The sequence below is a fragment of the Salmo trutta genome, chromosome 28, assembly GCF_901001165.1.
Source record: "Salmo trutta chromosome 28, fSalTru1.1, whole genome shotgun sequence".
In the NCBI taxonomy this organism is placed as follows: Eukaryota; Metazoa; Chordata; class Actinopteri; order Salmoniformes; family Salmonidae; genus Salmo; species Salmo trutta.
Genome location: NC_042984.1, coordinates 11,390,404 through 11,416,762, shown reverse-complemented (window position 1 = coordinate 11,416,762; position 26,359 = coordinate 11,390,404). Strand labels below are relative to the sequence as shown.

General features: G+C 41.9%; 3 protein-coding genes across 4 annotated transcripts; 2 read left to right on the top strand and 1 right to left on the bottom strand.

The window, feature by feature from the left end:
- Positions 1-7,906, bottom strand: LOC115165476 (protein FAM3A). The gene is made up of 10 exons (XM_029718635.1): positions 7,354-7,906; positions 7,044-7,102; positions 6,846-6,953; positions 3,965-3,988; positions 3,659-3,782; positions 3,024-3,082; positions 2,847-2,897; positions 2,554-2,638; positions 2,059-2,185; positions 1-1,741 (listed from the first exon to the last, which is right to left on the bottom strand). Exons 2-10 carry the CDS (start codon positions 7,054-7,056, stop codon positions 1,643-1,645), a joined length of 690 nt encoding a protein of 229 aa, XP_029574495.1. The 5' UTR covers positions 7,057-7,102; positions 7,354-7,906; the 3' UTR covers positions 1-1,642.
- A 204-nt stretch (positions 7,907-8,110) lies between these two features.
- On the top strand, positions 8,111-18,869 carry LOC115165475 (isocitrate dehydrogenase [NAD] subunit gamma, mitochondrial). Of its 2 annotated transcripts, XM_029718633.1 has the most exons (13): positions 8,113-8,251; positions 8,529-8,582; positions 9,971-9,982; positions 10,158-10,255; positions 12,176-12,285; positions 12,804-12,864; positions 13,348-13,480; positions 13,605-13,738; positions 15,890-15,992; positions 16,251-16,397; positions 16,763-16,857; positions 16,997-17,057; positions 17,901-18,869. In XM_029718633.1, exons 1-13 carry the CDS (start codon positions 8,171-8,173, stop codon positions 18,000-18,002), a joined length of 1,191 nt encoding a protein of 396 aa, XP_029574493.1. In that variant the 5' UTR covers positions 8,113-8,170; the 3' UTR covers positions 18,003-18,869. The 2 variants fall into 2 exon arrangements, with proteins under 2 accessions (XP_029574494.1, XP_029574493.1); XM_029718634.1 differs by lacking the exon at positions 9,971-9,982 and having other exon boundaries at positions 8,111-8,251; positions 17,901-18,102.
- A 2,754-nt stretch (positions 18,870-21,623) lies between these two features.
- On the top strand, positions 21,624-25,758 carry LOC115165477 (translocon-associated protein subunit delta). Its single transcript, XM_029718636.1, has 6 exons — positions 21,624-21,805; positions 21,998-22,116; positions 22,198-22,272; positions 22,611-22,700; positions 24,608-24,673; positions 24,823-25,758. Exons 1-6 carry the CDS (start codon positions 21,757-21,759, stop codon positions 24,925-24,927), a joined length of 504 nt encoding a protein of 167 aa, XP_029574496.1. The 5' UTR covers positions 21,624-21,756; the 3' UTR covers positions 24,928-25,758.
- The last annotated feature ends 601 nt before the right edge of the window (positions 25,759-26,359 follow it).

Below are 26,359 nucleotides of genomic sequence, written 5' to 3'. Positions count from 1 at the left end.
CTCGGTATAAAAGTCTTTAGTAATAAACTGCAATTGCAGACAGAGTTTCACATAGAGAATAGCTCAATAGTAAAGACCTGTGACGCGAAACAAGAGACAACACTCTTTATACAACCTACCGTCAATCATATCTTAACATTGTTGCATTGGATTAGATACAAAGTATCTAAGATGAGAAAAACATGTCTAGACTGTGGTTTCTCTCTCTACTATCTCGGCCTTGAGGCTGGGTGACTATCAGCAGCTGCAGACCATTCTCAGCCTGAGAACTAAAGCAGGACATCTCCATTTACCCAGTACCTTCCCATCACTGCACATTGCAAGCATACAAAAGGTTATCACATATATACAGTAATCGTGGCATTGGTGTAGCCCACACCCAGGGTAACCCTCAACTAAAAGGTGGAGGTTAGTAGCACTTTAACCTGGTCCCAGATCTGTTTGTGCTTCTGGCAACTCCATTGCACCTTGTCAAGCCAAATGTTTGACATGACGAGTTGGCATGATGGAACAGACAGACACTCAGGCTAGCACAACTAGATTGAAATCTACAATTTAATATATTAAAACTATGCATACAAAATATATATTAATGCATTTTAATCTTAATTTATCACAACATACAATATCCTTCCTAGAACAGCCAGCAATAACATGTTACTAGTGAAGTACTAGTGTAGCTATGAACCCTAATTGTATTTTGTTTGCGATTTCCGTTCATATAGGCAGCATTATCCGCCCTCTTCCTGTGCATTTACAGGGTTTTACAGACATTACTTCTTTCATTTATTCTATCCAGCATCGTTTTTCTTCTTCCCTTATCTGTGCATCAAACATCTGGTCTCTGAAATGTTCATGTCCTCCTACGTGGTCATCCCCAGGAACGTTAAGCCTCAAATACTTAAATTCCTAGTTCAAATGTCAAGTCCAAACAGTTGCTTCAACAAGTTAGCATATCAACCATCAGGCCAGCTTGCCTGTTGTGCTACCAGCATTGTTACAGTGAGGCAGTCCACTTAAGAGAAGATGTCCTTTGCAGCACGTGTTACTTGACAAAAAAACTAAAAGTGAAGAAAAAAAATGAAGTATTGTTACGAGTCTTGACCTCCCTGTAGTTACATGATATTGTAACAGATCATCATTCATCCAACTGTAGTCGTGCAATACCAATACCATACTCAAGTCTCATGAGGGACAGACTGGCCATAGGGCCATCTTAAGCCCATTAAGCGGGCTTGTCTAAATGACCATTTGGATATTAATGGGTGCCGAGAGATACAAAAAAGGTCCGGTGTGATAGAAATGCAGGGGGAAATTTATGGTCCCAGTCCGTCTACAAGTTTCATTAATGAGAAGGAATGTGAGGAAGCCTGTAAATCGAGGCTAGTCAAAATGTCATCGTCAAAGCTTCTGCTGCTACAGTTTCTCCAGATAGATCTGTGCTGCTCATCCTTAGAACCAGAGGCCTTCGCTCTCAAAGGGTGCTAGTCCTTAGAAACGGGTTGCGTGCCAACTCTCCACCCTTCTCCCAAAGTGTGCAGTTGTCTTGCACACTCCCAGTATTTAAAAGCATTGGATCCATGTAGGGCATAAGCATCATCTGAGAAGAGTGGAGGAAGGGAGTGATACAAGCAGAGAGTGTTTAACCCTCTGAAGGGGAACGGAGGGGGACACAGCCGTCCATTTCCAGAGACTCAGGCCAGCCTTCGTACTTGTTACTGTTCTTACTGTTCTTCATACGCTGGGGGGGAGAGAGAGAGACAGGCAGAGAGAGGGCATGAACATTAGGCTTTACAGAACAAACACACTGACAGAACCATAGATATAACACAGTGTAGCTATAATATGGACAGGGTTACGAGCAGAACAGTGAGTGAACAGATGCTTCATCACGCGTAATCACACAGATCACGTATCCTTATCTCATGCACACGTATATGTACAAGCACATCCAATTATAAATGACAACTACGCAGGATAGCCATTTTGCTTGGCGCTCTTGCGTTGTTGTATGGTATAAATTCTATATATTTTAGGCTTTAAGTACAGGTAGTCTACCTGTTCGAATGGACTCTTGTTCTCGATGCCCTTGGCTCCTACAAACACCCAGCTGTCTCTGAAGGTGAGCTCCTTCACTGCTGTGCTACCCAGCTCCTCAAACAGACGACGAGCCTCATCATTTAACCTGACACGGGTGTTAGGAGAGGGAGACAGACAGTTACAGTAAAGTAGGCTAGCTAGATGAATGTCCATTTTGAGTTTGGGAAACCCTGCCATACAGTACAATATACCATTTTTATATAGTTTAACACCAAACATAATTTTCACTTAATGTTTACAATGGTAAGAAATAGACTGGTAGATTTACAAGTCGTCAATATGTTCAATTTGGTTTCGTTAAGCATTTTACAAGATTGTGGTGACTGTAAAACAAGCCCTTTCGTGCTGTGTGTGCGAGTCATGTGCCATGAAGCGTAATATTATAACCACGCAGCGCTGAAAGCATTGCACGGGACTGGGGCTCACTGGGTAATGTCCATGCTAGACTCTTACTTTGTGGCAGGATCATCAAAGGAAGCTACAAACACAAGTGTTCCCTCATGTAAAGGCAGGAGGTACTTCAGCAGGTCAGTAACATCTGAGAATGGAAGACAGACGGGTAGGATGAGCCTATTAAAGTACCTGTATTTAACTGAACAATATGTAGAGGGGCGTTAATCCACTTTTAACCTCTTGTACAGTGAAAATATTGTAGATAATTATGTATAAAATAAACTCATTCAAATATAACGAACACGTGTCAAATGACAGCAGGACATCAGGATAAAGGGGTTTAATCCTCTTACCTCCTGCCCACATATCAAATGATTTTGTGTCCAAGAGCTCTCCAGATACCCCTGATGAGCAGAAACATGAATTCATTTAAAGTTAGCAATCTGTGCAACAGTCAAGTCAAAATCACAACTGCACAAATGAACTTGAAACATAACTATGAACAATTTGGCAGAGATTGTTCTAATTACCATTTACTAAAGCAACGTTTAGTCCTCTACCGACATTGTTGTTGACACTGCTGACAAGGCTGAGGAGAGAAAAGGAAAGGTTGGAGGAACCGTAAGTACCAACACTTTACCTGGGTTAGTTAACGTACTCACTAGGAACACCAGCATTTCACTACACCCGCAATAACATCTGCTAAATATGTGTATGTGACCATTAACATTTCATAACTTACTGGTTAAATTTAAGACGATCATAAACTCATTGTAGGCAGTAGATGAAAGATGAGATTAGAGCTACTAAACTTTCAGGAAACTAACCCCTAAAGAGTTGATCTATACATTGTTACACACCGACAATGAAGGAGCCACCAGACAGACAGAATGACAGACAGAAGGACGCTACAGACAAAACCACTCCTTCGGTCATTTTTGGCAAGATGGCCCAAACAGATCTGGGATCAGGCTAATGAAAGAAAGAAAAAAAGACAAATACTTGCATTCAGCTCTTCAGACAAACTTCAGGGTTAAGATGAGAAGATGACAGAAAGAGAAATAAAAGGAAACAGAGGCAAGCTGGAGAGTGAGATGGTTGGCGGTGATGTTGAATCATTGGTGTAAGAAGTGTGATGGCACCGATGATGTACAATAATTCTCACATCTTATCCTCCAGGCAGATTTTGGGTCCAACGACGTTGGCGGCTCCAGAGACGACGCGGAAAGCCAGATGTTTCTGAGGACAGGGAGCCGACAGTCCACACTTGTACCTGCGTGGTTTGGGCTCTGGAAGAGGAGAGGACACACAAATTAGCACATTAGAATGAAAGCGTACCCAAGCTGGGAATATGGTGCTCAACTGAGGGACATCGATTAGCACTGTCCCACTGACATTGAAATGTTCAGGTTCCAAAAGGATGACTTTTTGTGATTGGCACTGTAAATAATGGTCTTAACTTTTCACATACCAGTGGTTGGCTCTTCGTTTGTCCCTGTAGAAAAGATAGATACGAGTTAATGTTGATCTATCCGGTTTTCTCCTATCACAGCCATCAAACTAACTGTTTTAGTCACCATTGGCCGCTGTGAAATCCCTGAGCGGTTTCCTTCCTCTCCGGCAACTGAATTAGGAAGGAAGCCTGTAACTCTGTAGTGACAGGGTGTACTGATACCCAATCCAAGAGGGTAATTCATAACCTCACCACTCTCAGAGATATTCAACATCCGCTTTTTAAAAATTATAAATAAATCTACCAGTTTGTAGAGCTACCATTGGATAACCTCCCTCGTCTTTGTGGTTGAATCTGTGTTTGGAATTCACTGCTAGATAAGATAGTTATTAAGAAATTCATGCAACTTATTAAGCATATTTTTACTCCTGAACTTATTTAGCCTTGCCATAACAAAGGGGTTAAATACCTGACTCAAAACATCCGTTTTCTATTTGTAATTAATTTATAAAAATGTCAAAAGACAATTCCACTTTGACATTATGGGGTATTGTGTGTCGGCCAGTGACAAAAAAAAATCTAAATTTACTCCATTTTAAACTCAGGCTGTAACAACAACATGTGGAAAATGTCAAGGGGGTGAATACTAACGGCACTAAGTGTGGTGATAACATCGTATTCCAAATCAAATGTTAGTCACATGTGCCGAATACAACAGGTGTAGTAGACCTTACAGTGAAATGCTTACTTACAAGCCCTTAACCATTGCATTGTGACGTCCCTGGCAATTCCCAGCCCTAGTCTATTAAAAACTGTCAGAAGTAGGCATTGGTCTGAAGCCGAAAAAGGAAATTCACATGTGCTCCACAATGTCTACACCAAGTTTTTTTTAGCACACAGCTACTGTAGTAGGTCAGAGCTATTTTTGGTCTATTGTACTTCAAACAATGTCTATGCAGGTTGCTTAGGATTCAAACCTTCTCAAACAGCCTAATTCATACTCTTCAGTGTCCTATTAAAAGTGTACACACACAATTATCTTTCAAAACATTAGGAACTTATTCCTAATATTGAGTTTCACTCCCTTTTGCCCTAAGAACAGACTCAATTTGTCGTGGCATGAACTCTACAAGGTGTTGAAAGCAGTCCAGATGCTTCCCACAGTTGTGGCAAGTTTTCTGGTAGTGCATCTCCACACCGAATATCTCATTCCATCTCATCCCACAGATGCTCAATTGGATTGATGTTGGTGGAACCCCTCCTGGACAATCCTAGCCTTGTGGAACGGGGCATTATCCTGCTGAAACATCTATTAGCAGATGGATATACTGCTGCCATGAAGGGATGCACCTGATTGGCAATGAATTCAAAATAATACCCCACACGATCATCACCAGCCTACAACGTTGACACTCGGCCTGATGTATGCATTTACTGTGGTTCTCTCCATACCCTAGTGCTCTCATAAGCATGAAAAAGCAGGAACTGAGATTCATCAGATAAGGCAAAGGTCAGGCAAGCAATAATGTAGGCTTTGTTCAACCTTGGTGCACCCACCCCCCACGGCTACTTTTTTTACTTGGATGGCAACTTCAGGTTCTCAGGAACATATGGAATTACTCATTTTAGATGAGCAATACCCATTGCATGCATTATACATTAGCAGAGTGACAGTTTCCCATTGTTTGGTGTTGACTATGAACTTTATTTAGCTAGCTGTGCTTTGTTTGTGGAAGAATGTGGGATCGCTATATTGTCAACTAGGGCTGACCTCATTAACCAACTGATCGGTTGATAGGCTGTTGGTCGACCAAGATTTTTTGTAAAGCAGTCGCAAATGTTTTTTTCTTATGGCACGAGAGACCCGTCTGATTTGCGCCTGTCTCAGTGGACTAATCCACTGAGGCCGCAGGGAGGCCATGGTCCAAAAAAAAGGTGAGTGTTGCATGGATGCACAACGCACGTCTCTTTCGTCTAAAATGACATACCCAAAACTAACTGCCTGTAGCAAGGATATGCATATTCTTGGTACCATTTGAAAGGAAACACTTGGAAGTTTGTGGAAATGTGAAAGGAATGTAGGAGACCACATTAGATCTGGTAAAACAAAGAAAAAGCCAACCGTTTTTTGTACCGTCATCTTTGAAATGCAAGAGAAAGGCCATAATGTATTATTCCAGACCATGTGCAATATAGATTTGCCACTAGATGGCAGCAGTGTATGTGCAAAGTTTTAGACTGATCCAATGAACCATTGCATTTCTGTTCAAAATGTATCAAGACTGCCCAAATGTGCCCAATTTGATTATTAATAGCTTTATGTTCAAAACTGTGCACTCTCAAACAATAGCATTGTATTATTTCACTGTAATAGCAACTGTAAATTGAACAGTGCAGTTAGATGAACAAGAATGTAAGCTTTCTGCCAATATGAGATATGTCTACATCCTGGGAAATGGTCTTGTTACTTACAACCTTATGCTAATCGCATTAGCCTATTTTAGCGCAACTGTCCTGCAGGGGACCCACCGATCCCAAATTAATTTTAAGGTCCTTGTCCTGTTGCATTTACCACATGTGGACTCCAATCAAGTTGTAGAAACACCACCAAGACGATCAATGGAAACAGGATGCACCTGAACTCAATTTAAGTCTTATGTAAATAAGGTATGTTTGTTTTTTTGTATACATTCAAATTTTTTTTTAAAACAACTGTTTTTGCTTTGTCATTATGGGGTAGTGTGTAGATTGATGAGAAAAAATATATAATTTTATCAATTTTAGAATAAGTCTGTAAAGTAACAAAATCTAGAAAAAGTCAAAGGGTCTTAATATTTTCCAAAGGCACTGTACTATTGTGGGGGCTAGACGTCAGACAGTAAGGTTGTCTTAGTCTTACCACTGAAGAAGTGTTTGACCACCAAGTTGCTGTCCCCTCCAAGTATGGAGCTGGCTAACACCCAGGTGAGGCCCACCAATAGCAGCACAGCAACAGCTCGCAGAGGCCCTGGCACACAGACACATCCCATTAGAATAGGCTCTTTCTCAGCAAAAATACATTAGATACAACTAAAAAGACCGATGGACACACTCCTACCTGCCAATCTCATGATTTATTTTCTTCAGAAGCTAAGGCAGACAGACCGGCAAGTAGTCCTATAGAAAACAATGAGAATAATATAGTCGTGTTAGAACGAACATGGGCTTTCCTGGTCATTTCGTGGCAGTTTCACTGAAGCAACAATGTTTGAAACATTAAAAGGATACTTTTGAGCAAATTACAGGAATCTCTATCAATGATACAATGTGGCAAGCAAGATAGCTCATTCGAGGTGCATTCGACAAGACAAAGGCAAAAAGTGGAAAGAAGGCGCCCACTGCAAGGAGAGCAAAAAGGAAACACCCACTGTTATTTATTCCAAGGCAAACTCATCTAGATTTTCTTCGTGAAAATTCACCTTTCCCGGCAAGACAAACTTGGAAACCAAAAAATATGATTTGGGAGGCTTAGTTCACCGTCTGTAGTGTTTGTATCGTTCCAGTTACGACAAGCATGGAGAAATTATCTTAATTTCATCAAGCGTGCGATCTTGCTGATTAGTTTTGAGCGTTTCATTTTCGGTGACGTCAGCCTCAAGTCTGCGTGCATGCGTTTTTCCACTGTTATGCCGCGTTCAAAACAACTCGGAACTCGGAAAAATACGACTTCAAATCACAAAGTCAGTGATTTTCAGTTCGGAACGTCTGAGCTCCAGAAAAAGGCAGGAGTAACCGAGCTAGATTTTTTTCCGAGTTCCTAGTTGTTTTGAACGCACTGAAGTCGGAAGTCCGCGATTTCCGAGATCCCAGTTCCCAGTTGTTTTGAACGCGGCATTACTCCCATGTGTATACAGTACATACTGTAAATCATTGGTTACTCATTATGGTGCCTCCATGCGTCATACATTTTGTTCATGTTATGATGGGGGGATATCACCACCCAATTAACTACATAAACTATATTACGGAGACAGAATGGATTACAAAATTATATGGTAAACTGACTTATGAACAGCTCGAGCTCTAATATGGCAATATTATTCCATAGAATTGGGAATTAGAATACTAATAATTATTAGTAATTTAATAATGAATAATGTTATAATAGGATCTCTATCGATTATTCTCTCTGTTGTGTGGGCACGAGCAGATGCGCGGTTTCGGCATTAGTCAGATTCCGTCAAGATGGCCGCCTCCAGTGCAGTGATATCAATGTCCAAAATCATTAAACCCATTTGGGGTGGACGGTTGGCAACGACAGCAAAAGTAAGACAGAGTTTGTGATTCACAGTTATGCTGGTAAATAAACTACATACAACATGATTGAGAGAAATTGTGTTTCTGGACTAGAATAGAAGGTCATTTCTGGTTAGCTAGTTTGCTGGTTAGCATCAGCAAGAAGCGCATGTCACTGATAACCAATATCTCTCCCTTTGCTACTTTCTCATTTGACATTCATACGGTATACTGTATTGTTGCTTATCTCTAGAAAGACCCAAAGGGACTCATGTTGAGTTATCTAACGTCCTGTCCTGTTCTTCAGTTTTCTGAGGTGTTTGGAGCCACCGTGAGCAGTCGCAGAGAGAAGTCAACAGTAGTGAGTGCCATCTTGGAAACTGTATCAGATAGGCTGTCTGTGGTGGTTTGAGTATGCCTACTGTATCTAGATCTGGTGAATGTGCAGAGATTACAGTTACATGGAAACCAACCCGATGTGGAATTGCGTTGAATTCTACTTCAAGCAGAAATGAGCGTTAAATACAATCAAATGTTAGCTCACTTTAGGGTGGTAAGTCGCTCTGGATAAGAGCGTCTGCTAAATGACTTAAATGTAAATGTGGTCCTTTTGCAGGTAGGAATGTGAGACAATATAGTCACAGGAAAGTACAATTAAATCAACGTTTCAAAGCGCTGGTAGTGTGTTGAGATTTCTATCACCTCGTGCATGTGCACAATATGAAAATACATGCACGCCACGCATGCGTACTTGAGCTCCTGTAAAGTGTTTACATGCTTCAGGTGATAGAAATGTGAAAGCACTACCAGCACTTTGATAAGGTGATTTAATTATAATTTCCTGTGGATATATTGTCTCACATTCCTACTGCCTAAAGGACCAACTACACAGACAACCGTTAAAATATAATTTTATTCAATATTCTGGCTCGTAGAGCTTGTGTGAGGAAATTTTCCAAGCCAATGTATGGCATTAATCTAACTATGAACCAGACCTATCACAGTCTGATTGTCAGGCAAAGGTCACAGTAGCTAGCTGTCTGGCAGAGTGTGCAGAGATCACAGTAGCTAGCTGTCTGGCAGAGTGTGCAGAGATCACAGTAGCTAGCTGTCTGGCAGAGTGTGCAGAGATCACAGTAGCTAGCTGTCTGGCAGAGTGTGCAGAGATCACAGTAGCTAGCTGTCTGGCAGAGTGTGCAGAGATCACAGTAGCTAGGCCTCTTACTTAAGCAATAAGGCAGTTCTTATGCGCAACACGGAGTGCCTGGACACAGCCCTTAGCCCCATATACCACAAACCCCCGAGGTGCCCTATTACTAATATAAACTGGTTGGCAATGTAAAAATAAATGTTTTGTCATACCCGTGGTATACCACGACTGTCAGCCAATCAGCATTCAGGGCTCAAACCAACCAGTTTATAATGTGCACTTTAGGCACATGATGAGTTGCCAAGTACACTTGACTGTCAGAAATCACAAGGCTTGTTTGCTGTCAAGTATGTCTATTTGAGGCATGGTACTGGTGATGTAGCTAGCCTACCCAGGTATCTTACTGTGAGCAGCACAAGATTCACACTGCCACTCTGTCAGATTTAAACATTTCAGATGGAGCTCTAGACACTTCTGCTTGGTATTGATTACTGTTTGGTTGATTTGGTGTGACAAAACTGGCAACTGTTTGTTTTCTGGTGCTTTGCTAATCTCTCACTGTATTGTTCTGCTTTTCCGGCCGTTTCTACAACTAATAGGGACAAATCATTGTAAGTACCGCGTTGCATTGCATCACCGTACATCACATTCCCACGTTACACATCACACACAAAACGCCTTATTCACACCATTGGCACACAGCCATAGTTTGATTTGCTTTTGGTGCAGCCTAGTAACTCTGACAGAATAGGGTGCAAGGATAACAAAATAATTTATGCATTTCAGCCCCCTCCTGCGAAGTATGGTGGCAGACACACTGTAACTCTGATACCTGGAGATGGTATTGGACCAGAACTGCTCAATCACGTAAAGGAGCTCTTCAGGTCAGTCAAATATGCTTTATAACAGTCTATAACGTGTTTATAAGCTGTTATTTGCACCTCATCAACATCTTATAAACACATAGCCACTAATATGTCCCTGGTAGCTCTTAAGGTCTGCTAATTGTATTATAACTGGTCATAGCATTCATGGCTTATAAACACTTATAACAGTTCATTCATTTAACAGTTTATTTAATGGATACTTCAGGATTGTATCTACTTGTCCAGAGTCAGATGAACTCATGGATACAATTGGCTTTAGCGCAATGACTTGAAGTCTGTGGTATCTACTAGCAACTTCCTTCAAACTGCACGCAGAGGATTTTTCTTTTTATCCATGTGTTCATCTGACTCTGGCGAACAAAACTGAACAAAACTATAAACGCAACATGCAACAATTTCAAAGATTTTACTGAGTTAGAGTTCATCTAAAGGAATCAGTTAATTTAAATAAATGAATGAGGCCCTAATCTATGGATTTCACATGACTGGGAATACAGAGATGTATCTGTTGGTCACAGATACCTTTTTTTTTTTTAAATGTCGGGGCATGGATCACAAAACCATTCAGTATCTGGTGCGAAGTTGCTTGATATTGGCGGGAACTGAAACACGCTGTCGTATATGTTGATCCAGAGCATCCCAAACATGCTCAGTGGGTGACAAGTCTGGTGAGTATGCAGGCCATGGAAGAACTGGGAATTGTGTACAGATCCTTGTGTCATGGGGCTGTACATTATCATGCTGAAATATGACGTGGTAACGGCGGATGAATGGCACAACAATTGGCCTCGATAAAATGCAATTGTGTTTGTTGTCGGTAGCTTATGCCTGCCCATACCATAACCCCACTTCCACCATGGGGTACTCTGTTCACAACATTGACACCAGCAAACAGCTTAACCCACACAACACCAGACACGTTGTTTTCTATCTGCCTGGTACAGTTGACACAGGGGTTCAGCTGTGAAGAGCACACTTTTCCAGAATGCCAGTGGACATCGAAGGTGAGCATTTTCCCACTGAAGTTGGCTACGACACAGAATTACAGTCAGGTCAACACCCTGGTGAGGACAACGAGCACACAGATGCGCCTCCCTGAGACGGTTTCTGACTGTTTGTGCAGAAATGATTTAGTTGTGCAAACCCACAGTTTCATCAGCTGTCCGGGTGGCTGGTCTCAGACAATCCCGCAGGTGAAGAAGCCGGATATGGAGGTACTGGTCTGCAGTGGTTACACGTGGTCTGCGGTTGTGAGGCAGGTTGGATGTACTGCCAAATTCTCTAAAACAACGTTTGTGGCTTATGGTAGAGAAATGAACATTCAATTATCTGGCAACATCTCTGGTGGACATTCCTGCAGTCAGCATGACAATAGCACGCTCCTTCAACTTGAGACCTCTGTGACATTGTGTTGTGTGACAAAACTGCACATTTTAGTGGCCTTTTATTGTCCCCAGCATAAGGTGCACCTGTGTAATGATCATGCTGTTTAATCAGTTTCTTGATATGCCAGACCTATAAATTGGATGGATTTTCTTGGCAAATGAGAAATGCTCACTAACAGGGATGTAAACACAAATTGAGAGAAATAATCTTGTTGTGCATATGGAAAACGTCTGGGATATTTTATTTCAGCTCAAGAAACATCTGACCAACACTTTACATGTTGCGTTTATATTTTTGTTCAGTGTAGATAAAGGGCTTCATTGCCCAAATCCTGAAGTATCCCTTTAAATGTGTTGGAATGGTAGTGAGTGGCTACCTTGTTCCAAGTTCATAACAGGATATTCACAGCTTATAAACACATAGACATCAATATGTCTCATGCCCATAGTTGTACAGTACAACCAATGAGTTGAGGTAGAATGACTGAGTCGTTGGGTTTTCCTTCCCATATTGTGTTAATGTGCTCTATAGGTTCAGCTGTGTACCTGTGGACTTTGAGGTTGTGAACGTCAGCTCAGCTACCGAGGATGACGTCAACAACGCCATCACAGCTATCCGCCGTAACGGAGTGGCCCTCAAAGGTAGGAGAAACTGTAGAATCCATGGAAAAGCCTTGGAAGCTCTAACCCTGGCAATTTGACTGGTGAACTCATGGGTACATTTGCAATGGCTGCCAGTTCACCCATTTATGCCATCATTAACTTGAATGGGGAAGGCACTTTCTATGGGAGAAATACTGAAGTGATTTTGTACTAAAATTGTAGGCAGCTTCTAGTTATTTAATCCTGTTGTCCATTAACTGCAGCTGTGTCAGTCACTGCGTCATATGATAAGTTGTGTGTCTGTATTCTATAGCAGGGTTTCCCAAACTCGGTCCTAGCGACCCCCCTGGTGCACATTTTGGTTTTTGCTCCAGCACTACACAGCTGATTCAAATGATCAAAGCTTGACATTGAGTTGATTTTTTGAATCAGCTGTGTAGTGCTAGGGCTAAAACCACTAAACATACACCACTTAGGGTCCCCAGGACTGAGTTTGGGAAACACTGTTCTATAGAATGCCTATAAAACAGTCAACATGCTTATGTTTGTGTTTGTAGGTAACATTGAGACCCTCCACACCCTGCCTGCTTCCCACAAGTCCAGAAACAACCTCCTCCGGTAAGTAAAGGTGTCTATCCAATCGTTTATTTCAAAAAGACAGAGGACCTCTTCCTTGAGTGCTCTGTTGCTGCTAACGGGGCACCTATCTCTATCCCAAATGGTCCTCTGTAGCTTTCTCTGTCCAGCCCTGTCAGTTTACACTGTCTCCCCCATCTCTCTGTCCAGCCTTGTCAGCTTACACTGTCTCCCCCATCTCTCTGTCCAGTCCTGTCAGCTTACACTGTCTCCCCCATCTCTCTGTCCAGTCCTGTCAGCTTACACTGTCTCCCCCATCTCTCTGTCCAGTCCTGTCAGCTTACACTGTCTCCCCCATCTCTCTGTCCAGTCAGCTTACACTGTCTCCCCCATCTCTCTGTCCAGTCCTGTCAGCTTACGCTGTCTCCCCCATCTCTCTGTCCAGTCCTGTCAGCTTACACTGTCTCCCCCATCTTTCTGTCCAGTCCTGTCAGCTTACACCGTCTTTGTCTCTCTGTCCCACAGCACCAGTCTGGACCTGTATGCCAACGTCATGCACTGTAAATCCCTCCCTGGAGTTCAGACTCGCCACAACAACATTGACATCATGATCATCAGGGAGAACACTGAGGGAGAGTACAGCAGTCTGGAGCATGAGGTTAGACGCACACAGGCACACAGGCACACACACACCCTCAACTCATCCCTTCGTGTTTTTCTATTCACACTTTGCTGTAAATAACCTGCATGAACATCCCTCTCTCCTTCCCTTCGTCCTGTAGAGTGTATCAGGGGTGGTGGAGTGTCTCAAGATCATCACCCGGACTAACTCCCTGAGAATCGCTGAGTATGCCTTTAAATTGGCCCGGGAGAAAGGTCGCAAGAGGGTCACTGCAGTTCATAAGGCCAACATCATGTAAGTCATTTAGTCAGTGACGGCAGGTCATTTAGTCAGTGACGTCAGTCAGTCAGTCAGTGACGGCAGGTCATTTAGTCAGTCAGTGACGGCAGGTCATTTAGTCAGTGACGGCAGGTCATTTAGTCAATCAGTGACGGCAGGTCAGGTCAGTCAGTCAGTCAGTGACGGCAGGTCATTTAGTCAGTCAGTGACGGCAGGTCATTTAGTCAGTCAGTGACGGCAGGTCATTTAGTCAGTGACGGCAGGTCAGGTCAGTCAGTCAGTCAGTGACGTCAGGTCAGTCAGTCAGTCAGTGACGGCAGGTCATTTAGTCAGTCAGTGACGGCAGGTCAGTCAGTCAGTCAGTGACGGCAGGTCATTTAGTCAGTCAGTGACGTCAGGTCATTTAGTCAGTCAGTGACGTCAGGTCAGTCAGTCAGTCAGTGACGTCAGGTCAGTCAGTCAGTCAGTGACGTCAGGTCAGTCAGTCAGTCAGTGACGGCAGGTCAGTCAGTCAGTGAGGTGTCTATGTATTCCACTAGATGTGTGTTATAATGACTTACACTCTGAGTGCTTTGGGGCTACGGTCCAAATCTCTACCCTTTTCCCCAAAGTGTGCACTCGTTCACGCCGCCTCATAGATTTTTAAAGGAAACATTTGTGTAACAAATATGGTGGAAACTGACCCCGCCCCCTAGCCCATGCGTACGCTATTCCAATGCTTTGAAAAGCATGAGGTGAAGTGAACAAGTTAAGTGCACACTTCTAGAAGAAGGGTACAGTCAGAATGCAACCAATGTACAGTACCAGTCAAAAGTTTGGACACACCTACTCATTCAAGGGTTTTTCTTTATTTTTACTATTTTCTACATTGTAGAATAACAGTGAAGACCTCAACTATGAAATAACACATATGGAATCATGTAGTAACCAAAAAAGTGTTAAACAAATCAAAATATATTTTATATTTGAGATTCTTCAAATAACCATCCTTTGCCTTGATGGCAGCTTTGCACGCTCTTGGAATTCTCTCATCCAGCTTCATGAGGAATGCATTTTCAACAGTCTTGAAGGAGTTCCCACATATGCTGAGCACTTTTCCTTCAGTCTGCGATCCAACTCATCCTAAACCATCTCAGTTGGGTTGAGGTCGGGTGATTGTGGAGGCCAGGTCATCTGATGCAGCACTCCATCCCTCTCCTTCTTGGTCAAATAGCCCATACAGAGCCTGGAAGTGTGTTTTGGGTCATTGTCCTGTTGAACAACAAATGATAGTCCCACTAAGTGCAAACCAGATGGGATGGCGTATCGCCGCAGAATACTGTGGTAGCCATGCTGGTTAAGTGTGCCTTGAATTCTATATAAATCACTGACAGTGTCACCAGCAAAGCACCATCACACCTCCTCCTCCATGCTTCACGGTGGGAACCACACATGCGGAGATCATCCGTTTCACCTCTTCTGATCTTACAAAGATACGGCGGTTGGAACCAAAAAGCTCAAAATTGGACTCATCAGACCAAAGGACAGATTTCCACCGGTCTAATGTCCATTGCTCGTGTTTCTTGGCCCAAGCAAGTCTTCTTATTTGTGTCCTTTAGTAGCGGTTTCTTTGCAGCAATTCGACCATGAAGGCCTGATTTACGTAGTCTCCTCTGAACAGTTGATGTTGAGATGTGTCTGTTACTTGAACTCTGTGAACCATTTATTTGGGCTGCAATCTGAGGTCCTCATGAGAGCCAGTTTCATCATAGCGCTTGATGGTTTTTGCGACTGCACTTGAAGAAACTTTAAAGTTCTTGACATTTTCCGGATTGACTGACCTTCATGTTTAAAGTAATGAAGGACTGTCGTTTCTCTTTGCTTATTTGAGCTGTTCTTGCCATAATAATAGTGAAAATAAAGAAAAACCCTTGAATTAGTTGGTGTCCAAACTTTTGACTGGTACTGTATATATTTTTATTGGCCCATACACCTCTTCGGAGGACGTTTTTTGTTGTTGTTACTTTTACATGGTATTTTTTTTTTTTTTTTTACAAAGTAGTTACATAGCAAGATATAGTTTTTTCATATACATTACATTTGGATAGATAGTACTCAGACCAATCCGGTATACATTACTTATATTACAACCAAGGTGATGAACATCCTGTTTTCTCACCTTCACAGGAAGCTGGGAGATGGTCTGTTCCTGCAGTGCTGTCGAGAGGTGGCTGCTGGGTACCCTGACATTGCCTTCGACGCCATGATAGTAGACAACACCACCATGCAGGTATGAAAATCAATGCTCTCTTTATGATAGAGGCACACCAGTAAGTTTTAGCCTGGTCTCATATCTGTTTGCGCTGACTCGCCAACTCCTGCGGTCTTTGATATTGCCATGAGTTGGCACTTGGCGAGACAGCAGAAACAGATCTGGGACCAGGCAAAGAAGGTTCATATCCCTGCTTTTAAATATCTTTTAAGTCTGTTTTGTCTGTGTTACTACTGCTTATTGGTGTTGTTAACCTATCCCTCTCTCATTCCCTAGCTGGTGTCTAAGCCCCAGCAGTTTGACGTTATGGTGATGCCCAACCTGTATGGTAATGTGGTTAGCAACGTGTGTGCTGGCCTGGTGGGAGGACCAGGGCTGGTGCCAGGGGCCAACTATGGCCGTGACTATGCTGTCTTCGAAACGGTCAGTCCAGTGGGCACCTGTAGTGTCCACAACTCTGATAATATAATATTATGCTTCCACAGTGGTCTATTGAGATGCCCCAATAACAGACAATGTTTAGATCCCATTGGGATCGATGAATAATATAAAATGAATATTTCTGTTTTTTTTAAATATATAAATTAGCAAAAATTTATAAAAAACAGTTTTTTATTTGTTAATATGGGGTATTTTGTGTAGATTGATGAGAGGGAAAAACAATCATTCATTTTAAAATAAGGCTGTAACTTAACAAAATGTGGAAAAAGTAAAGTGGTCTGAATACTTTCCGAATGCACTGTATATCATTGATCTCGCAATATGTTCTTTCTCTATATGTCTCTCAGGCCACCAGGAACACAGGGAAGAGTATTGCTGACAGGAACATTGCTAACCCCACTGCCATGCTACTGGCCAGCTGCATGATGCTGGATCACCTCAAGTGAGTTCACCTTGCGTAGTCTAATGAAGGTGATGTTTCTAAACCATGACGATGTGTATGTACTGTATAATCTGAGCTGCGGTCGACTTGTTGGGCAGAACAGAGGGTATGAAAGTCATTGTCCTTCTGTGTGTCTCAGGCTCTACGATTATGCCACTATGATCAGGAATGCGGTCCTTACAACCATGAACGAGACTCAGGTAAGTCAAGTCCTCTCACCTCACTGCACACTTGTCACTATGCGCAATACACTGACCTGCTCAGTACTCTCACCTGACCTGCCCAGTACTCTCACCTGACCCTGCCCAGTACTCTCACCTGACCCTGCCCAGTACTCTCACCTGACCCTGCCCAGTACTCTAGCCTGACCCTGCCCAGTACTCTCACCTGACCCTGCCCAGTACTCTCACCTGACCCTGCCCAGTACTCTCGCCTGACCCTGCCCAGTACTCTCACCTGACCTGCCCAGTACTCTCACCTGACCTGCCCAGTACTCTCACCTGACCTGCCCAGTACTCTCGCCTGATATAACACCTGACTGCCTGCTCACCTCCTGAGAGACAGGTCTGGCCAGTTATCAATGGCGCACAGGCCAATAAAGAGCTACTCACATGTTTTTTTAATTCTGTTAATATAGCTTGGCATTTCTCAAATTCATCTTTGACACTCTCTCTAGTCCAACCTGTAATCAAACATATGCTTCTCTATAGAGTCTCTTCTAGTGTACAAAATGTTGCTAATGTACCTACTGATTTATTACCTGTGTAGAATGCCTCTGAGTTGTCTGCAGAGAGGAGCTACAGGAGGATGGCCATTTTAATGAGCCCTATAGCTCCTCCCACCAGCATCCTCTGGTGGGTGTGATGGATAGTAATTCTGAGGCCTGTACAGGGGAGAGTGATGTTGCAGAATATTCTGAAAGAAATGTGTAGAACAACAATTGTGTTATTTCTGTTATCAACATTGTGAAATATTTCACCTCTGAATGTTGACAGAAGCAGGCAATGTGATTGGTATTACAGTATTTTATTATTCTCTTGCAGTTGCACACAGCTGACATCGGGGGGCAGGGCACCACCTCTGAGGTGGTTCAGGCGATCATGAGAAACATCCAGAGCAAGGGGCCTCTCACCAGCGAGCTCTGAACATGCACTTCGACCACACACATCAAGTCAATGCTGCTGGATAACATACAAATACTTGGTGTGTCTCGTATATTTGAACAACTGTGTGCCATATGAGAGAGTGGGTGTGTGTTTGTGCATGTTTATTTCCATAGTAATGCTCCTCCGTTGAGCAGTTTAGTCTTGTCTGTAAACACACACACACACACACACACACACACACACACACACACACACGCGCACACACACACGCACACACCTTTCAGATGAGCAGAGTTATTCATCACTTTACATTTATACATTTTAGCAGACACTCTTATCCAGAGCAACTTATAGTGAGTGCATACATTTTTGTACTGGTCCCCTGTGGGACTCGAACCCAAAACCCTGGTGTTGCAAGTGTTATGCTCTACCAGCTGAGCCACACAGGACCATGTTATCTTCTCCTCTGCATGCCATTCATTCATTCATGTCTGTGTCTTTCAATGTTATTTCAATTTAACACCATTCTGTCTTTCCATAACCATTCTTTGGCTGTTTCAAGCACATTTAACATTTGAGTGTAAACAAAGGAAGTAGGAGGCTCAAACTGCATCTGTAATAACATGCTGTAGTGAAGTAGTAACAGCTAGGATCTGTTTCCTGGGTTTAACTGCAGCACTTTATAGCTACTCTGCTAGGCTCATCCTACATCCCAGGACATGATGGCCTAGACAGCAACACCTCCAGCTCCATTTAAACCTATTATATGTAGATAATGTGTTTGTGTGATTTATATTTCAGCGACTGTTTCTTAGGTATATCGGTTCACTGCAGACTTTTGTGAGACTTGAAACGGTTATACTGTCGACCTATTTTCCTAATTGCAATTTATCGTACAGTAGAAAAGAAATTGTGTAAACGGTTATGTTTCGTACGGTACTGCACAGTGGCAGTTCTAGACCATTTCAACTGGGGGGGCCAAGCTGGGGCCAGTTGTACTGTTAGAGGGGCCAGTTACATTAGACGTTATTGTTGTCATATCGTTTTCTTCACTGCATTGCAGGCATTAGGAGGCAAAATACCATGTTCATAATCATCATCGTTGCCACTGTCTAATAACGGAAGTAAAAAAAAAAACGATAGCAAAAACTTGTTATGTAAAAATTATTTCATACTCCACATTTAGGGGGGCCACAAGGGGGTCCAAAATTGTTGTCACAGGGGCACTCCCCCCCCCCCCCCCCCCCAGAACCACTAGTGGTACTGCAATGTTGCTGAAAGATTATAGACGGTTTTATGTTCTTCTCGCAGTCCAGCGCTTAGCTTTACGTCTACAGGTAGCCTGGCAGGTAGAAGCGCTGATTCAGAGGGGTTGGGATACATTTTCTGTTGAATGCATTGTTGCACAACTTACAAGGTAACCCCCTTTCTCTGCCTCAAATCAAAGTTTATTTGTCACGTGCGCCGAATACAACAGGTGTAGACCTTACAGTGAAATGCTTACTTACAGGCTCTAACCAATAGTGCAAAAAAGGTATTAGGTGAACAATAGGCAAGTAAAGAAAGTAAAAAGACAGGCTATAAAAGTAGCGAGGCTACATACAGACACCGCTTAGTCAGGCTGATTGAGGTAGTATGCACATGTAGATATGGTTAAAGTGACTATGCATATATATATATGATGAACAGAGAGTAGCAATAGCGTAAAAGAGGGGGTGCCGGGACACAATGCACAGAGCCCGGCTAGCCAATGTGCGGGAGCACTGGTTGGTCGGCCCAATTGCGGTAGTATGTACATGAATGTATAGTTAAAGTGACTATGCATATATGATAAACAGAGAGTAGCAGCAGCGTAAAAGGGGGGTGGGGGGCACTTTATCTGTGACTTTATCAGATTTATCTTTCCCACAGATACCAAAGTCTTATGATTTACCAATGTCCTTTTTGTGATCTTGAAATCAATTTAAGTACTCTTTAATTTGCCTTAAAGCTGCAATATGTCACTTTTTGGGCGACCTGACCAAATTCATGTGGAAATGTTATAAATGTAATTCTCGTTGAAAGCAAGTCTAAAAGCGGTAGGTCTGTTCTATGTGTGCTATTTCTATGCTTCCAGTTCTTAAGTTTTGTTTTTGCGTCTTTTACTTTCGGTTTTGTACACCAGCTGAAAATACTATATTTTTGTTTATGGAAAATATATTTCACAGCGGTTTAGATGGTACAATGATTCACTACACTATACTAATTAGGTGAACTATTCGAATTTTAGCAACCAGGAAATGGCGGAGCGATTTCTGTGTAGTGCATCTGTAAGGTTTTTTTGTTATACTGGTCTATAACTTCTCCTCTTTGTCTGTTACAGACTGTGTCTTTATATGAACAACTCAGAACTGTACCCTGAAATATAATATGTTGTTGTTATACTCTTTTATATATATTGTATTTCACTTGATCCAGTGGGGGGGGGGAATCATAATTGTAAACCAGAAGTGCATATATCTCTGTATTGTTTTAAAAAACAACCATTGTGTTTGTGCCACAAATACCTACACTGAGTGTACAAACCATTATTAAGAACACCTTCCTAATATTGAGTTGCACCCCCTTTTACCCTCAGGATGTCTCAATTTGTCAGGGCATGGACTCTACAAGTTTTCAAGTGTTCCACAGGTCTGTTGGCCCATGTTGATTCCAATGCTTCCCACAGTTATTTCAAGTTGGCTGGATATCCTTTGGGTAGTGGACCACTCTTGATACACATGGGAAACTGTTGAGCGTGAAAAACCCAGCAGCGTTACAGTTCTTGACACACCCAACCAGTGTGCCTGGCACCTACTACCATACCGTGTTCAACGGCATTTACATTTTTTGTATTCCCCATTCACCCTCAATGCCCCACATACACAATCTTTGTCTCAATTGTCTCAAGGCTTACAAATCCTTCTTTAACCTGTCTTATCCCCTTAATCTACAACGATTGAAGTGGATTTAACAGGTGACATCAGTAAGGGATCATAGACTGATCAAGTGAAAGCTATGTCATGGAAAGAGCTGGTGTTCTTAATGTTTTGTACACTCTGGGTATTTACCGTCTCTTAACTTAGTGGTTAAAATTTAGAGTAAACAGAGCACATTAAACTGCTAAATGAAATTGATTTTTTTTGGTTTCATATACTATAGCTGTGGCTGGATTAATGAAATTAGCATTGTTATTGATCAAATAAAAATGTATATCTTAGCCTACTTGTGTTACTTTGTTTTCAGGGGAAGTCAGGACCCAAAACATTGTGCAGCAGTTGGTAATAAATCAATTTCAGTGCAATACAAGTTGTAACAAAGGAACAATCTCGATATCAGAGCAGGCAAATTCAAGGATGCAACGCAAATGGCACCCTATTCCTTTTATAGTGCACTACCCTCTCAGAAACACAGAGTATCTGTTACCTGGAATGAAATAACCTTCAAATGCTTATTTAAAGAGCCGATCTGGGATTGGTACATCTATTTTTAAATGGTTATTTGGATTAAATATAAGTGTACCGTCATGCAGTATGGTTTTGTTTTATTTATTCTTATGGCCTATAATAAAGACATTTCATATATTATCAGTGAGAGGTGACGTGTCAATAGAGTCACGTTCCCATAATGCATCCCGCGGATTCAGTACACGTCATTATAGCGCACCGGTCTGAAAGTGGTTTTCTAGGAAGACGTGGCTGTAATTATTGGTGAAATCTCGAAATAACTAGTTCCACAATTCTTAGTCGTGTTAACACATTTTGATAAATCAACCATGATGACCAGAATAGCAGCGTTTTTTGCTCTTATATGCCTGTGCATGGGTAAGTAATTTCAGAGAAATACTTAACGTCAAGGAAATGTAGCTATTAGCTAGCTTGTTAGCATCAGTAGCTAACTAACTGATGAGAATTTGCTAGCGAGTTAACTATATCTTTACAAGTAATGTGTTCATGTTTTGCAATGTTTGATACCATAAATCTCTAATAAAGACGTTTTTGCTGTCTGTTGTTTAGGTGAGAGCTGTTCGGACCCTGTGATTACACCCTCTGCCTACACCACTTCTGATGCTGTCATCTCCTCTGAGTCCGTATTCATCGTGGAGCTCAGCCTGGCCTGTGCCAATGGAGCCCAGGTACTGTACTTATCAAACTCAAGTCTCTTTTATTTATATATATATAAAATTAATACAAATATCTTTGTCTTCCTTCAACAGAGTGTGGCTCTGTATGCTGATGTCAATGGAAGACAGTTCCCTGTGACTAGAGGCCAGGATGTTGGCAAGTACCAGGTAATAAATGGCTCTGGACATACAAACATACTGCTGTTTCCCTGACTAAAACAAATATGCTCAATGGAGAATCTCAGTTGAAAATGCTTAATAGTCCAGGACTAGGCTTAATCGGTGTCCAGGAAACCACCCCTATATGTCCAATACGCACTTATGAAGAGTAACTTGTGTGTTTAGCTATATGACATATGTTCTGTGTTTCTCAGGTGTCCTGGGTTTAGCTATATGACATATGTTCTGTGTTTCTCAGGTGTCCTGGGTTTAGCTATATGACATATGTTCTGTGTTTCTCAGGTGTCCTGCGTTTAGCTATATGACATATGTTCTGTGTTTATCAGGTGTCCTGGAGCATGCCCCACAAACAGGCCAGCTCTGGTACGTACCAGGTCAAGTTCTTTGATGAGGAGTCCTACAGCTCTCTACGCAAGGTAGGCCCTATAGTGTCTCACTCTCTCACACACACACACATAAGCAAGTGCTGTCTGCATAAGGTAGGTAGGTGCATTACCAGGGATTCCACTGGGATAATTTGGCGCCGGACAATGTGACAGGAACATTTTTATTTTACGTTTGAGAAATGTCCATATACATTGTGGGCTTAAGCATTAGGGTGTCCACCTATGGTGTTTAAAATCACATTTAGATTATTGTAATTCATCGTAACATAATAGAAATTAGCCTGTAAAGTTAAAATGTAGAACGATGTTCTTATACCAACGTGACAGATCTTATTGAAAAGCAAAACATTAGCCGTTGTCTTCATCCCTGCTATAAATTATAAATGAATATAAAAAAACATTTAGCCTAGAAGAACACATCACCTACACAGTAATAAAACACAACTTCAATATATATTTGTGTAATATAACCTGTCCTATAGGCTATTTGTATAATAACAAAGCTGTTTTCAAATACAATCTAGGCCTATTTATTTTAGCCTCGGCATGATCATTTTAATTAGGCCTAATAAATAACAAAACGCTTCTGTCTACGAACACCAGGGCCGGGGGGTCATGGCTAGAAGGGATCCAGCTTCTGTCAAATTAACGTCCGATTTGACTTTTCGTAGCAGGTTAGGAGAACTTATGCAGCGTAGTATGAGAATTAACGAGGCAGGTTAGGAGAATTAGGGAAAGGGTTAGGGTTAACTAAAATAAAAATCGACTTGATCTTAATTTCGCAAAAGCTGTATCCCCTCCAGCCATGACCGGCCTGCCCCACTGCCCATTCCTGCTGCGATTTAGCACCACAGCAGTGAACACTCGAGGCGGCCACAAAATTAAGAAAATATAAAACTGATGTTGGACAATCAAATTCGTTATGTAAATAGTGTATTCAGACCCCTTCCCTTTTTCCACGTTTTGTTACGTTACAGCCTTAATATAAAATGGATTAATTTCTTTTTTCCTCAATCTGCACACACTACCCCATAATGACAAAGCGAAAACAGGTTTAGAAATTTTCGCTAATTTATACAAATTTTAAACTATCACATTTAAGTATTTATTCATACCATTTACTCATTACTTTGTAGAAGCACTTTTGGCAGCGATTACAGCCTCGCGTCTTCTTGGGTATGACGCTACAAGCTTGGCATCTGTATTTGGGAAGTTTCTCCTATTCTTCTCTGCAGAGCCTCTGAAGCTCTGTAAGGTTGGATGGGGAGCGTTGCTGCACAGCTATTTTCAGGTCTCTCCTGACATGTTAGATCGGGTTCAAGTCCAGGCTCTGGCTGGGCCACTCAAGGACATTCAGAGACTTGTCCCCTCAAAGTGAGCTGTTGCTGTTGGAAAGTCAAAACTGTCCAACTCCTTGGAGCAGCTTGATGCACATCAGCCTTGTTACTTTGTCCTCAAGATGGTGCGAGGCCGTCTTAAATGTTTTAGAGAGATAATACCCTGTCCACGTGCACATGGGGAAACGGGGATAATCAACACATTCTTCGCCAATTTGGCCCAGTCCCTTTTATTAGGATCTCACGTCTTTTGTGTAAGTAGAAACATACCCAATACTAATTTCCAAGCAGCTTGAAGATTTATTAGCCTATGACATATTTGCCTTGGAAGTTGGAGCATATCTACTGGTGTTTTACATTAATTAATAACAAGCATTTTACAATGGATTTTTTTTATTTTCTCTCACGGACAATTTGTCCGGCAACACTTATTTATCGACTTTTCATATATTTTTTTTATAGGCCGAAAGCCGTCATTTACAGGCTAATGGAAACCCTGGTGCATTCATGCTTGTCTGTTTGTGCCCCTGTCATAGAAATACTGTAGCTTTTAGCCATATGAAAATGTTTGTCTCTTTTTATATTGTTTGTTTAATCCAGGCCCAGAGGAACAACGAGGATGTAGAATCCATCCAGCCCCTTTTCTCTGTCAATGTAGATCACAGGGTGAGTCTGAAGAGCATAACTAATGAATACCGATCACCACTTATGGATGTCTTCTACTCACAATACAATTTGAAAATGGGAAACTCCTAGTGTACCTCATTCTCATCTGAGATTCCTTCCTAACTGCGGCTTTGTCTTGTCTATTCTAGGGCGCGTGGAACGGCCCGTGGGTGCCTACTGAGGTTATGGCTGCTCTCATTGGCATCCTGGTGTATTACCTGGCCTTCAGTGCTAAGAGCACTATCCAGGCATAAAGGACATAAAGGACCACTGTTCTCTAAGAGCACCATCCAGGCATAAAGGACTACATGTCCCAAGGTTCTCTACAACTGGCTCTCTGAAAGATTTTTGAATGCTGGTGACTTTTCTAACAATCCAACCTGAGCATACCTTTGGCAGAACAACAATATGCCACCATCCATTTTGAGACAAGGAACTAGAACAATTTGTTTTGTAATTCTTTTTTATTTTCAACGCAGGCTGATTATTTTCCATCAATTCCTAGAAGAAGCCATTGTTTTGTCAACCAAAAATAAATAATGTATACCTCAATCGAACCCAATGTACCCCACTAACTGAATGCAGTAATTTTGTGTTCAAAAGTAAACCCAAGTTTTGAAAGTGTGTTTATAGACCAATGCTGACTTCCTTCCACAGCCTCATGCTTATTGCTTATCTACAGGTGGACTTAACCACTGAAAGACAAGAATATCTGTCCATCAGTTCATGGTCTTTCTTGTAAAGGACTTATGTATTGTGTGATATCTGTACTGATACTAAACACTCTAAAATAACTGGTTCTGTACGTACAGGGGTCTGAGTAGAAGTGCTGATCTAGCATTAGGTCCCCTCGGTCTTATTATGCTCTGAAAGGCAAACCTGATCCCAGATCAGCAATTATACGCTGAGACACTTTGTGAATACCAACCCTGGTGTGCAAGAGTCTAAAGCCCCTGCGAACTTTGTAGTGGCTGACTGATCTAAATGTAACTGTTGTTGCACTGGCTGGCTGATGAGGCCAAATATTTCAGGATTGGTGATTATTTGTTGCTCGGTGGTGAAATGAATAAATGGTTCGATTTTTATCCTTGTGTGTCTTTCTCCCAGTGTGTGTGAGGCATGTTCTACAGCACCCATAATGCAATACTGTCTATTGCAGTATGGGTACTGCAGTACATCATGCTACAGTCTGTGATGTGACATCAGCTGCTTCATACATTCATTACCATGGCTGGATTATAGACTGGGTATGCAGGATGCCCCCCTCTAATTTCGCTGGAATGTTTGTCACTTGGAATGAGGCATTACAAAATATGTAAAATTGTAGGTAGTGAGCTTCAAAATGCCAACATTGTCTGTCTTAACAGTCAAGGGGTGGGGGGGTGAGTTTGTGAAATTGGATGCCTGTTATACTGTATAGGTTTTCAGTTGAGACCTGTCATTTAGGGCAGGTGGGGCAGAGCCACCTGTTTTGAGCCCCACAATTTTAACAACAAAATATTTAGGGGCTTGCCTGTTATTTTGGCATTAATACATATCACATGTCAGTTTGCAAACAATGTAAAACATTTTTTTTTTATCATTGAGTTAATAAAGCTGCATACAAACATGGTCTTTTTTGTTTTCTGGAGTAAGGCAGCTCCAAAATGCAGGTCTTTCAGCCTAGCTAATTGCTTTCTGTGGTGG